Source organism: Camarhynchus parvulus, chromosome 19, assembly GCF_901933205.1.
Source record: "Camarhynchus parvulus chromosome 19, STF_HiC, whole genome shotgun sequence".
NCBI lineage: Eukaryota > Metazoa > Chordata > Aves > Passeriformes > Thraupidae > Camarhynchus > Camarhynchus parvulus.
In genome coordinates, this window is record NC_044589.1 from 4,406,444 (window position 1) to 4,420,900 (window position 14,457).

The window sequence follows — 14,457 nt, forward strand, 5'->3', positions numbered from 1 at the left end:
CCGAGCCTCTACTACTGTTACAGTCATTTTTATCAGTCCTCTAGGGCTGAGTTGTGGCTACAGCCTTCACTGTAAGCTCTGCACATAGAATTAACCACTGGGTTCTGCCTTGTTGCAAGGTGGGACTCAAGAAATTGTGACATGAGGAAGTTCATCCTTGAGTATTTCACTCAAGCTTACCTTGGTGAAGGCTGGTACTCAAAAGATTGCTGATTTTGGTCAATTATTGCTTTGAATCTTTAAAATGAGCCAAGAAGAAACATCTGTACAACCTGAGGAAGGCTAAACCCTCTCAGCCTGACTTGCAGCTAAAGCTTCTGTCTGTGTGTAAGGATGAGTTTGTGCTAAACCAGAGATGTTTGCCCGGGTGGGAATTCCTTCTTGGTACAGCTCCATGCAAAATGCTTAAGGGAAAAAATAAAGAAGAAAACAGTGACAACAACAAGCAAAGCCAAGCCCAAAGACATTAAAGACATTATCCACCCCTTGCTGTGTAATGCAGTACTTTGCAGATGTGGTTCCTCAGCCCAAATGCTGGTGCATGAGGGTATTTGCTCACAGGAGAGGAAAAGAGCAATCACTGAGCCTTGCCTCCTGTGCTACGTCAATTTTGGAGGCATCTGTTCAAGATGCAGATGACCTTGTGCTGATATGGACAGATTTTTGATGAGCTGCCTGCTGTGGCAGGCAATGACCATGTCCTCATCCCTGCAGGAGTTCAATGAGCCCCTTCCAGGGGCTGCTCCAATCACCCCTCCATGTGCCTGCTCCTCCTCCCACCCTGCTCTGCCCTTTCTGTCCTGCTGCCACAGTGGAACAGTCACATGGTTTAAGGAACTGATCTCCTCAAAAAATAATCAATTACTATCTCCAGATTGGGTTATTTTTCATCTTTCTCCTTCTTATCTGGCAATGTCCCTCCATGAGCTGCAGACACTCATTCTAAAAGCCAAGGTGGCAACTCCAACCAGTTAAGCACAAGTGCTGGTGTCAAACTATCACTTCTGGTTTTCCCCAGGCAGCCAGAGCCTGCCTTTTTCTCTTAGGACATCTCTTTTCCTCTTAGAACATTTTTATTTTTTTCCTTAGAGCACCTCTTTTTCTCTTAGAACACTTGGAACATCTCTGTGTCCACTGACATGTATTTACCTGGACAGTCATGGGATTGGTTTTGACAAAAAGATCTGGAATTTAGCTTTATTGATACAGGTTCCAAGTTGCTCATACCCCTAATCCTGCAGAACGTTTGCCCTGGAAGAAAGAGAGATTGTGCTCAATTTTGCTTAATTAAATCAACCTAAACTAATTGTCAGCTAATAAAATAGTGTTGGTCAGCTCATAAAACAGAAATGAAGATTAAAAGAGCAGTTGCCATGAACAGGTGGTAACTCTGTTTCCAAGTTAGACCACATTACTCTCTGGCACAGAATCTCTGAGAATACCTCATATTCCAGTTTTTTTTTTTTTAAAATGTTTATGAAACTTATAAAATATAGAGCTCATTTTATAACCAATTTTCTATCTCACCTGCCAAGAGCAGTGGGGGTTGAGCCAGCACAAGGCGGATGCAGAGTTTTAGGCAGATGTCCAGAAATGGATTCTCTGCACAGGGCTGTGGAATACATTTCTGCTTTTGACTGGCCTTTCTGTTACAATTCTTGAGGTTTAGTTTTTTCTTTCTTGTTGCTATTACAGAAAAGACCTAGTAAACATTTTTTTAATGTCATTGATCTTGACCTGACACTGTTGTGCAAAGGGAGAAACTCTGTTCTCACTGTGGATGCTGCTTAACTCTAGATGGATCTTGAGTTAGTTAACAGGATCCCTCTGGATTTGGCCTTTAGTATTTTTGTTGACTCTGCAGATCTTGCAGAAGGCATTAAACATTTATCTAATTTCATCTGGAAAAGACTAAACTGGAATCTTTCTCTGCTTCTCAAAGTAGAAGCAGAACTCGGTGGTTTGAAGTTGCTGTTAATGGTTGAATGATGAAAGAAAATTTATTGCATAGTGATTATTCTATTATTTGGATAAGAGTGCAAAACCATATGGTTTTGAGTATTTTGTTATGGCTTGCAGGTAATGTGGATGCTCTGTAGTGGTACAAGGCTTCCAGCACCAAAGAAACTTGCCATTTTCTGTGACCACCCATTCCCAAAATTCTCATGCAGGTTGTGCTTGGTTGATCTTATGTGAAGTCCTCAAACGTGAAAGAGAAGATTGATTTTCCTCTTCTTCACTCAGGATCAAAGGGTGCCTTGATGCAGCTCCTCAGGCTGCACTGACAGTGTCAGAGCACAGGGGAGGCTTCTGCCAGAAATGTGTGTGGGCTTTAGTGACTCTATGAGGGTCCTAAGGGGCTCCAGACATTGTCCAGCCTTGCACTGGTGTAAATGCACCAGCACCTCCTGTTCCTGCCAGCGAGGATGAGTAGGAGGACTGTGAGCATGTTGGCTGCTCAGCTTCCCAGGCCTTTGCACAAAACCATCCAGGACCCCAAACTAACAAAAACCACATTCAAAGCAATTATCTGATCTTGTTTGGTTGGTTTTAATGTGATGTTTCTAGACACTGGTACAACAAACACACTCTTGTAAACTCTTGTAACAGTTGTTTGCAGTTAGTATCTTCAAGATGGTTTTATGTGTGTGATCATGACTAATATCCATCACTTCAGTGGGACTGTCACCCTCTGCTGCTGGGGGAAGTTTTTCCTACTAAAACAATTATTTTCTTAGCTTGTTTAGCATTTTTCTTTTTCCTTTTATTACCCTTTTAGTCACAAAACACAGATACAGATTTGCTCATATATTTCCAGATGAAAGTGCTTTGTGATTCACAGACCTAAATAATTAGGTCTTCATAGACCTCAGACTGGTTGTAAAGGCAGTTGGAGTCGTCATATCTGGCTTTACACTTGGAAACAGAAAAAGTCTGTAGAGGGAAGGTGACCAAACCAGCTGAGAAGCAGAGCTGGGGCCAGGCACCCCCTCTGAAGTGTATTCTAAGCATTAGGAGATGCTGCTGTGCCCATACTGCTCAAGGCCTTCCCCTCTCATTGATTCCATCTCTTCTTGTCACAAACATCATTTTTAGCACATGGATCAGCAGCTGGAAAGGTGCTGGATTCTCCTCCCCATGGCTCAAAACAACAGCAGCTGCTCTCCCTCCTTGCACCTGGGACCATTTTTTCCCCATTGTGTGTGATTGAAGCAGCAACTGCTGTTACCCCCAAAAAACCGCCCCAACCCCTGGCACTTTTACACTGAGCCAGGGTGGATGCTGCAGCCTGTTCCCTCCAGGAGGTTTGTCTGAGGCTGTATTTCCTGGAATTGTATTTCCTGGAAGTGTCACCTTTGAATCAGAGATGACACAGAGTCTTATCAGAAGGTAAATGGCAAAAACCCCATTTATTTGATCCTCTCTTCTTTTTAGAACTTAGTTTGTTACAAGTGGACCTCATTGGTCATTTAATCAATGCATTTCACATGCTTGGCTAATTAACAAGACATTGTAAATGTCTTTTTGTAAACATTTGTAAACAACCTCATGAGAAAACCAGCAAAACATTGTTAAAAAACACCACCTGCAGATGATTTTAATCTTTGACTATCCCAGTTTATCTCCAGCTCTCTAAAGCTTCCTAGGCTGATTCATGGGAAAACCTATCCTGCTTTCTCTCTCTCTGACCAGGCTGTCACATCCTCACTGGAAGCACCATCTCTAGAGGAGTTTTGGGGCAGTTTTGGGGCTGGTGCAGCCTCAGTTTTGGGGCAGTTTTGGGAGGCAGTGTGTGGTGTGCATTCCAGGGCTGCTGCTGGCCCAGGGGTGATGGAGGTGCTCCTGTTCCTCACCCAGGCTTGCTCCTCCAGCTGAGGGAACTTTCCCCTGCTGAGGCAGGGCTGTGCAGGGCCAGGCTTTGCCACGAGCAGTGCTCACTCCTTGTCTCAGTGCCGGCTCCCTGTCTCGGTGCTCATTCATCCCTTGTCTCAGTGCTCATCCCTTGTCTCAGTGCTCACTCATTCCCTCTCTCAGTGCTCTTTCATCCCTGTCTCAGTGACCATTCCCTGTCTCAGTGCTCATTCCTTGTCTCATTCCCTGTCTCAGTGCTGATTCCCTGTCTCAGTGCTCATTCCCTCAGTGTCATTCCCTATCTCAGTGCTCATTCCCTGTCTCAGTGCTCATTCCCTCAGTGCTCATCCCTTGTCTCAGTGCTGATTCCCTATCTCAGTGCTCATTCATTCCCTTTTCTCAATGCTCATTCCCTGTCTTAGTGCTGGTTCCCTGTCTCAGTGCTCATCCCTTGTCTCAGAGCTCATTCCCTGTCTCAGTGCTCATTCCCTCAGTGCTCATTCCCTCAGTGCTCATCCCTTGTCCCAGTGCTGATTCCCTGTCTCAGTGCTCATTCCTTGTCTCCCCCGCAGGTTCCTCTGGCCCCCAGCACGGCTCCTCTCCCAGCCAGGACCGTAAGTGGCACCAGGGGCAGAGCCCCAGCAGCCTGGGGGAGGGGGGCTGTGCCAGCCAGGGGTGCCCTTTGCTTCTGGGAGGGGGGGCTGTGAGTCTCTGCCTGCTCTCTGCCTCAGTTTCCCTCGAGGATCTGGAAAAGGAATGGCCTGATTCTCTCTGGGAACTGCCCAGGACGTACCTGATGAGCACCTGGGAAGAACCACCCTGATTTCACTTTCCTCCTCCTTGCTTGGTTCACTGTCTGAGAGAGGACACCAGGCTCCTGGGGCTGTCTCAGGGGAACCTGTTGTGGTCTCCTTGCCATTAAAACTCATGCCTCTGTTTTCCCCAACCTGTTTCTCATCAATCTTTTGGGGTGGGATGCTGAGAAGAGCCAGGAATGGGTTTATGTGGGGTGAGTCCTCAGAGGGAGGGTGGCTGTGGCCTCATTTGCAGCTGCAGGCTCTCCCTTGAGGTTCCTCAGCCATTGGCATCCAGCAGCCTGATGTCTCCTCACGTCTGAGTGTGTTGGAACAGCCTCCCTGAGAAAACCAAACTGGTTGAAAGTGAATGAAAGCTGATTTGTTGCTTGCTGGTGCATGAGCTGTGTGTGGTAAATCTCTAAAACTATGTTAAAAAATTGCTTCAAAGTTCTCTGGTGCAGATTTAATTTTAGTCATTCAACTTCCAAATGACACTCTGATTTTAGGATGTGGGCTAAACCCTTAGGAAGTGTGGGGCCAGGCAGCAAGGCAGAGACAGTATTGCTTGGATGTCATTATGGGCTTTTTCTACACCTTTGTGATCTGCATCCCAACATTTTAGGATTGTCACTTCAGGCAAGGTGGGCAGGTAATAACAGTGTTCTATTTACCACTGGGAGGCTTTCAGAAGTGTGAGGAGGAGCTGCTGTGTTTCTCAAAGGTCCAGGAAGGTCTGTGTGTTTTCTTTCACACTGCCATGTTCCTCGTGGGCTCCTGAGCACTGCAGTACAGAGAGACCTGCAGATGCTTCTGGTTGCACTCAGGCACTTCCAGCCCTTCCCAAGGTGGGTGTCTCTGCCTGGCCTTTGCTATTGGCTGTTTGTGAGGCTTCAGCACATTAGAAACTTTACTTTCAGGGAGTGAAGTGGAATTTAAACTATCTGAATACAGTCCTTTGTGTCAAATCAAATGATTTGTTAAAGTGAGGCCAGATTTGTGGGGAGAATCAATCATTTTTATTAGATCAACTGATGTGGAAAAAGCAGACAAACTTGCAGGCATATTAACCCCTCTGCTTGCCTGTGTTTGTATTTCAAGAATGGAGAGACCTGTGTGCCAGGGGAGGCTGTGCTTTAGGCTGTTCCTCAACAGTCTTGGTCTGAACACAGGCATGGATGGTATTTTTGGGTGTGTTTGTACACTTTTTTGGGGAGAAAGACTTTTCTCCCTCTGTATTTGGACACTAGATGTTACTACAGAACAAATAATGGGCTCTGCTCTGCAGCTGACTCATTGTGCAAGTCTGGGGCTAATTACTGAATCCCTGTGTGCCTCCATTTCCATCTGTAAAATGTCACAGATGCCCACCATTCATAAATCCCTTTCAGATTTCCAGATGAGGTGCTGTGTAAGTGTAGACCAGCATTAGTTTATGCATATTGTGCTGGAGGATAATACAAACCACATGCAGCAGAGGAGCCTCACAGATGTGTCTCCTTCCCCTGCAAAAGGCAAGGCCCAGGCTGATGATTTAGCACAGCACTAATTGGGCTAAAATAGGAGATTGCTTTTGTACTGATGCAATTGTCACCATTCAAGTCCTCATTTACCAACGGTTCTTGGAGGTAGCCCAGTGCTTCCCTTTGAGTTGAGGAGAGCTGCAGTGCCTTGCCTTTGGCAGCACAGCAATTTACAGCAAACACCCCCATGCCCTCATTCCCCACCTCTGCAAAGGGACTGGGCCATGCTTTGGTGGGAATGTGCATCCTGCTTGGCCTCCAGCTGCACTTAGCACATTTTTGCTGGCATTTCCTAATCTCCAAGCAGAGGCATTTGTTTGCAGTGTCATTCCTGGGTGTTGCACACCCAAGAATCTTCATTTATTGATAAGAAAAGCTGTTCCCATGGCTGCAGGCAAGTGAGGGCCTGGCAGCTGTTCAGCATTAAGTAAATTCTCAAAGTTTAAAGGATTTGTGGGCTGTGATGGTTTGGGTTCAGGCAATTAACTCTGGTGAAGTGCCTGAGAGTGTCTTGCAGACACATTTCATGGAGAAAGATGAACTTAAACAGTTAAGAGCTTTGATTTGATGAAGTGCCCTCAAGTTTCTGTATTGTGCTGCTGGGGCTCAACTCAGTGGGTACAAAACCTAGGAGCTCTCTAACTGCAGGAGAATTATGGTTGTTGCTTCCCATTGCAATCTGGCCCTGTGCTTGTTTTAAAGTGCCAAAATCACCCCTGTTGCCAGCAGGCACCAGTGACTGTGCATTGGCCTCTAAAGCTTGGGCTGTGTCATTTTAAAGCCCTGCTTGGAGCTTATTTGCCAGTGTATTGTTGCCTGGTGCTCAGAAGTGACTGTTGATGGTGTGGGGTTGGAGGGATGGAGGTGTCTCTGGAGGTATCCAGTTCCTTCTTGGTGTATTGCAGGAACATTGCACCATTCTGGCTTTGTCCATTTTGGACTCTTCTCCCTGTTCCTCATCAGTGCTCAGAGGGAGGGTCAAAATTCATTGTCAGAACCTCCACAGCTGTAAAAGTAACATAATATTGAGGCAGAGTGTGTGGGGTGACAGGCTGGGAGAGAAGATTGGCTGACACCCAGCCTTACCCAATGCCTGCCATGTTCCAGGAGAAATCTCCCCACATGCTAGGCCTTCATTCATGGGTCTAAACTTGCCATTTAAAGCATTTTTAAGGAGAGTTTCAGGGTGGAATCATCTAGAACCTCAAAATGAGGCTCCTCAAACTGCCAGCAGCATGAGGGCTCTTAGGGGACATGCTGTGCTGTTTGTCACAGGGCAGAGAAAGGGCACATAAGTAAATGGTGATTAAAGGCTTGGTCCCATCAGAAAGTGAATAGATCCCCACGTTTGGGAAGTGTTTAGTGAGGTTTTGATTAAAACAACAGAATGCAGAAATCCTGGAAAACATTTTCATTATGAATATCCTTTGATTTTTTTTTAATCTAAAATGAGTTGGAGGTGTAGCTTCTTTAGAAAAGTTAAAAATCTGAAGCTGAAACTGAAATGTGCCTAGCAGATATTTCCTCTACTAATTTTTCTTCACCCAGAAGTTAACAAGGCAACAACAGAAAACAAACCCAAACAAAAAGTCCTTTGCACATCTCTATTCTCCCCACTAATGGGATGCAAATGTTATTACCTTGTTCTTCACATTATGGAGAGCAGAGGATGTGAGGGATTTTCTGGGTCCCCTGAAACCCCAGTGTCCCTGGGTGTCCTGGAGAACAAAATCACAGCTGCAGAGAAATGTGGGAAGGATTGCTCTTGCTGCTGCTCAGATCTGTAAGGACCACTGCAGAAATCAGGGGGATTTAGATAAAGGGTAACCAGCAGCAGGAGGCAGAGTGAGGGTCCCTGAGGGATGTCCTGGACCTGTGAGCCCTTCCAGCCCAGCTCCAAGTGCTCACTGGTGCTCACTGGCCTTGTCCAGGGCTGGGGAGTTGGGTGGGGGCTGTGGGGGCCCTTCAGAGCCCCAGGAAGGGAGGGAGGGAGTGGGGGAGAATGGACAAACCATGGTATGATGACCCTGAGGCTGAAATGCTGACATGGGAAATCAAACCTTTGCAAAAGTGCCCCTGGCAATAGTAATAATAACAATCATCATCATCATCATTGGGCATTTGCTGGAGAAAGAATGTGCAAACGGCATTTTGATGTTCAGGGAGCCAAATTCTTCTGAATTCTGACCATTCTTTTCAGTGGCTTAAAGAGTTGTTTTCCTTATTGGTCTTTCAGCTGATTTTTTTGTCTTGGCTAAAGGAAGCCAGTACTAAATGTTCAGGATGAGGAACAACTAGAGCTTGACTGAGCATCCTGAATGTCACAGGTTTGTGGGTTACAGGGACTTTGAGCAGAGATGAGGTGTCCAACCCTAGAGCTGCTCTGCAGGCCCAAGTAATAAAGCTCAAAGCAGGGGTAGAATTTGAGGTCAGAAATCCCAACTGGAAACAAGATGCATATTTTGTATCTATCCAATGGTTAACTTTGGATGCAGTTCACTAAGGAAACCTTGCTTGTCTGGCTCTGGAGTGTCTTTATGAAACACAAACCCCAGCTCAGCACACGTTGTTTGGCTCCAGACTGTGAGAGATTCCCTGTCCTGTGTTACACAGGTGCAGAACCAATATTGTGAGAGTCCCTGCAGACTTCACGGTGAGCCTGATTCAGATGTTTCCTTTTGTCCTGTCTGCTTCCTTATTTCATGTTACACTGCACCATATTTTGACTGCATTTTCCCTCTGATTGCTTCTCCCAGCAGGGAGAAACAGTCTGCTTTGTGAGGGATGTGAAGCCATCTCAATGTGAGATGAAGTTTTGAGTGTAGTGGAGTTTCTGTGTGTTCTTCACTGGGTCCCATGATGTTTCTCTCCATGTCATAGAGCAGGGATTGAGGGAGAAATGAGTTTAACTCAGTGATGGTGGGATCAGACATGGGATTTTGGCATAGTGAGGACTGGACTCACTGCAGTGTTTTCCCTGGGAAGGAGCCCCAGGCCCTGTGGCCATCATGCCCTCAGCTTCCTTGGCTGGAAAATGTGTGGAATCCCTCTTTAAACTTGGGGACTTTTAATCTAGTTTAGATTTGTGTTGCTGTCAGAGGTTTCTAGATACATATCATTCCTCCTACCTGTTTTTCTTTATTTTCTGTCCTTTTATTGGCTTTGTCTGCTTTGCTGCCATGCCCTGTGAACCAGGGCAGGGTTTGTTTGGTGCAATATCAAAATTATTGAGTAGCCCCAGTCTCACCAGCATCACTTGGAGCTCCAGGATCAGCAAGGCTTTAACAAACCTGCTGGACAGGTAAAATCTTTGTTTTCAGGGTAACTTCAGTCAGGCTGTGTTAGTGAAATGTCCTTGGTGCTTGTAAAAATAAAGGTGATGCATTTCTATCCAAAAATGTTGCATCAAAACTCAGCCATTCCCTGCTAAACCTTCCTCTGGCAGATAGAGATGGATTGGACATGGATCTCACAGCTGATGGTTCCTTATGAATGAATTATCCTGATCAAATTCCAAATGCTGGCAGAGCACCAGCCTCACCAGCAGGATGGGGAAGAGCACAAATCCCCAGGCTGAGAGGAATTGTGGAATAAATTAGTGACTGGGGTGGGAGTGTGCATGTGTGAAATCTTCAATAAAACAAGGTGAGTGATGTGAGCTGTTTAAGAATAGACCTGGGTATAATGGAGGGGTTTTGGCTTCATTTGCCAAATAAAAAAAAAAAATTGGAAAGCAAAATGATTTGGGAGAGTCTGAAATGGAAAATGTTAAGGTTTTGACTCAGTGTAGTAACTAAAATATGGGTTTGGGTCAACCAGAATTGTTTCTTTTGACCCAAACGAAACCATTTACTTTCACTTAAGACTATTTAATATGTTCATTTATTTTTAATTTAACTGAGATTTGAAAAAAATGCTATTCAAAACTTAAGGCTGAAACATTTAATTCAGAAGGTATGAAAAATAATTTAATAAAAAAACCCTAGAGATAATATTGCAAAACTTTTAAAAATAGCACCTATTTTTTTCACTTGAAACAATGTACCAAATTTTGTGTAGCTTCTTGAATAGTAGTTTTTACTCCAACAACTTGAGTAACTTGCATTTTGTGATAAACTTTCTTTTCACTCAGTTTTGCTGAGGTTTTTCTTACAGACATTTCAAAATCACTGAATGTCATGATAATGAAAAAACATTTATTGTTTGTTTATGGGGAAAAAAAGCCTTTTCCTCTTTAAGAAGGAAAAGAAGAAAGTAGACATGAAAATGAAGTATGAACACTTTACAAGAGGAAAAGGATCAGATAGCAGTTCTCATAAGAAAGGAAATCTGAGCTGCTTTTTAAAGATAGCCAGTAAAGTTAAGGGTAAGGGTTGTTATAATAGAGATATGAGAGACATTGCAAATGGGGGAATTTTGGCAGTGATTGGGGTCTCATAGCAGAGATGGTGAATTATCTGGAATGAAGGTAAAAATATTCTGGAGGTGTTCTGTTTCATATTGATAGGCAACCTAATAACTCACAATTTCCAGGTGAAGATAAAACATTCCAGCCTGCAAAATCCTGATGTGAAAACTGTGGGAAAGAACAAACCCACTTTGATCAAAGAGACCATCTTTAAGTTGCTCTGAGCTCCAGGTTCCTGATGTGGGAGATGTTTTAATTGCGCTGATGACCAGGCTGAGGGAGATGTTGTGGGGCCAGTCCCAGAGTGGAACCTGGATCACAGAATGGTCTGAGCAGGAAGGACCCCAAAGGATCAGAGTCCCACTCTTGAGTGAACAGAAGTGTAAATGCAGGGTGGAAGGTGAGGCTGTGACCAGGCTGGAGCCTGCAATGTTTGTCAGAACAGAGATTTGGTGCAGCTGGAGGTGGGAAGTGTTGGGGAGAAGAGGCACTGAGTGCACAGCTCCTCCCTGGCCTGGGTGATTTGTCCTTTGTGCCCCAGCACCAGGGCTCTGCCAGCCCCTCTCCAGTGGGGCCCTTCCCTTGCCACTGCCTTTGTCAAAAGGGGGAGAGGAGGGGCAGGCACTGATCTCTCCTCTCTGCTGACCACTGACAGGGTCTGAGGGAATGGCCTGGAGCTGTGTCAGGGTTATCAGGAGAACTTTCTTCCCCCAGAGGGTGCTGGGCACTGCCAGGGAATGGGCACAGCCCCAAGGCTGCCAGAGCTCCAGGAGAGTTTGGACAACACTCCAGGGATGCCCAGTGTGGGATTGTTGGGGTGTCTGTGCAGGGCCAGGGGGTTGAACTGGATGATCTTTGAGTCCCTTCCAGCTCAGGATATTCTGTGGTTTACAATGCACACAGCAAATAAATATCAGGGCAGTAAAAACAGAGCAGTGGAGTCTTAATGATCCTACACTAAACAAAACTCAGCGAGCTTCCCCTTGCAGAAACAGCTCCTGCTCTGGCTTTACTGGGACTGGAGCTGTGGCCAGGGTCAGAGCCCTTCCCTCCCTTTGATTCCTGAGCCTTTGCTCCTCAGGCCAGAGGCTACTGGGTGACAGAGGTGTCCATCCCCTCCCTGCCTGCTGTCAGCCCTCTCTGCCTTTCACGTGCTCAAACCCGGTCACACACAGCCTGTTCTAAACAAGCACAATTAATAAAGCCTATCTAGCCAACATCTGACTCTCATTAGAGGAAATGTGTTGAAAAAACAGATCCCAGGTTGGCTGTGATTTATGGCTTGGGCCTGCTATCCTTCACAGGCACTGGCGAAAGCTTTTGCAAAGGGCCAGAACATAAACTACTTAAGGAAACTCAGTAACCATGTAAAAAGGCTGGAAGGGTCAAATCAGACAAATTAAAGAGAGTTGGAGATGCAGGCCCAGGCTGGCTGTCCCCCAGCTGAGGGCCACCTAGGTAGGCACAGAAGATGCGTGTTCATATTTCTGCTGTGGAATTTGACTTGAAATTCCTCCTGTGGCAGTGTCAGAAAGTGTCACTGTTATTTTTCTGGGTAAAGTATCCATATGTGTGTGGCTGTAAGGGGATGGAGGGGTCAGTGGTCTGGTGGATTCTCTCAAGAGTGTCAAATAAAACATCAGTGCATGAGATCCTGGGTGCTCACTGAGTTAATGGTGCTTCCTATTTCCCTTGGGAGTTTTGAGTTCATCTCTTTGCAAAGAAACATGGTGCACTGGGTGAATTTATCTGAGTTCTTCCAGATTCACTCAGAGAGTGCTCTGAACTTGTCCTGGGGGAAGGTGTCTGCTGAGAAAAGCTGCTCTCCTGCTTACATTGACAGACAAAATGTTCTTGCAGCTGGACCTTCTCGAGCTGTGTCACTGATTTGTCAGGGCAGAGCCGTGGCTGTGGTGCTGCAGGAGCTGATGCTGCAGTTGCTGCACACTCAGAGCTGTTGTGTTCAGTTCTGTGGAGCTGCTGTTGCCTTCCCAGTGCTCCAGCATGGCCTGTTGGCAGCTCTGGTTTGCTGCCCTGCCCTGGACATCACCCAGCCTGTCCTCTTTGCGCATGGCCATGCAATGGAAGTGCTGGACTAGATCAGATGGAGAGGGAAGAGCTGCCAGGCAAGTTGTGGCACAAAAATCAAGTATTTTATTTGTTTCTCTGCATATATGTTACATTTGGTCCTTTTTCGTCCTTTGACCTTGGATCTTTTACAGGTCCTTTAGGTGAAGCTAACAATGGATGAAATGAAAGTGATCCTGGGAGGAGGGAGGTGTGTTGTTTGGAGTCTGAGCAGGTTGAAGCATGAGCTGCAGATGTGATTCTCAGTCCCTGAGCCTGCCTGTGTGCTATGCCCCATTGCATTGCAAGGTTGAAGTTTCTTGTAATAGCAAAATATGGTCTTGAAAAAAAACTGTCTGCAAAGACTTTATTTGTTTAAACAAAGGCTTTGTGATTCCAGAATTCTCCCCCCCTTTCATATGCTATAAACCACCTCCTCTGCCTCCCCTCTGAAACACAAATTTTGGAGCAATCCATCAAGAAAAAGAGAGACAGAGCCTTGATCCCTTGACTTCAGCTGAGCTGTGCAATTTATATCTACTGAGCATCTGGCTGTAGGGAAACCAAAAGCTCTTTTAATACTCTGCAGAGACTCTGGGTGTACAAATGAGTGTGGGCTGTCAGAGCTGAGAAATGGGGCAGAGGTGCCAGGAGGTTTCTTTGCCTTTTCACACAAAACTGACCTGTGGCCCCATGCTGAAAGCTGGGCTGGTTCTTCTTTTACTGCCCTCAGTGCCACTGTGGTAACTGTGCTGAAATCATCAGAGCCCTGTTGGTATCAGGCTGTTACCACACTGCTCTTGTTAGGATTTGAGTGAGGAGTTTGAAGACTTGTGGGGCTTTCAGGCTTGAGAAGCTGAAGTGTGCAACTATTTAATAATGAAATTATGCAGAGTAGGAGTGCCAGGTTAACAAAGCAGGAGTGCCAGGTTAACAAGGAACCTGAAGTCATCACTCTCTGCTTTAGGTCACTCTCAGGGGTGTATCCAGACTGGAAGCTCAGCACAGATCTGATGCCTATTGGCAAAGCTGCAGCACTGGAGGCTGATCTTTATTCAAAGATGGGTTGAAATATCAACCTTTGTGTCAGGGTTAAGGGGGTCACAGCTGGTACAGAGTACCTGGGTTGTTATTTTCCAGCAAGCGAAGTCTTCCATCTCTTCTCTGCGTTAGAATTTTCCATCCTTCCAGTTGCATTTCAGCTGAAAAGAGGAATGGGAAAGGAGAGATGTGCTGGGACAGTCTGTTGTGGAGACAGACTGGGTGTCACAGGATATGCTGGTACTGTCTCATGTTCATTATCTCAATTATTTATCCTCCCTGCTGGAATATTTCTAAAACAAATCCTACCATGTGTTTTGAGGTTGGGATTCATAGAGTGAAATCACAACTCCTTTCTCAGAGTTTAGCTGGAAAAATACAAATCTGCCAACTAGGAATAGAAGAGAAATAAACTGTGGTTCTGTGTAGCAACAAGTGATGGATTTCTGCAGATATGGAAAGCGTCTGCTCTGCAGTCACAGGTCAGAGAGTGTGTGCATTTGCCCCAGTGTTGTATTTGTTCCATGAGAAATAATGATGTGAGATTCTCAAGCTCTTCTAAATAACACAGATTGCTTCCACCCTGATCAGAAAATTCAGCTTCACAGTCCCAGGCCTTGGAACCAGCAGCCATCAAGATCAGACACTAAATACTTCAGAGCATCGTGCTTAGGGAAGATATTTATTAACTTGATTTGTCACCACCATTCTCAGTCTTTCTGCAAGGACAGCTGTGGATTGCAGCCCCTGAGGAGTCCCTGGTGTGTTGTGA

General features: G+C 45.6%; 1 protein-coding gene across 7 annotated transcripts in view; it reads left to right on the forward strand.

Moving 5' to 3' along the window:
- Nucleotides 1-14,457, forward strand: part of COL26A1 (collagen type XXVI alpha 1 chain) — a 172,394-nt gene that overhangs the window by 108,477 nt on the left and 49,460 nt on the right. For 5 of the 7 annotated variants that reach the window (XM_030962403.1, XM_030962406.1, XM_030962408.1 and 2 more), the window contains exon 4: nt 4,425-4,466. The exons of the other annotated variants lie outside the window; for them this stretch is intronic. In XM_030962403.1, coding sequence (XP_030818263.1) covers nt 4,425-4,466 — 42 coding nt within the window. The remainder of the gene's footprint in view (nt 1-4,424; nt 4,467-14,457) is intronic. 7 annotated transcript variants of the gene reach the window in all.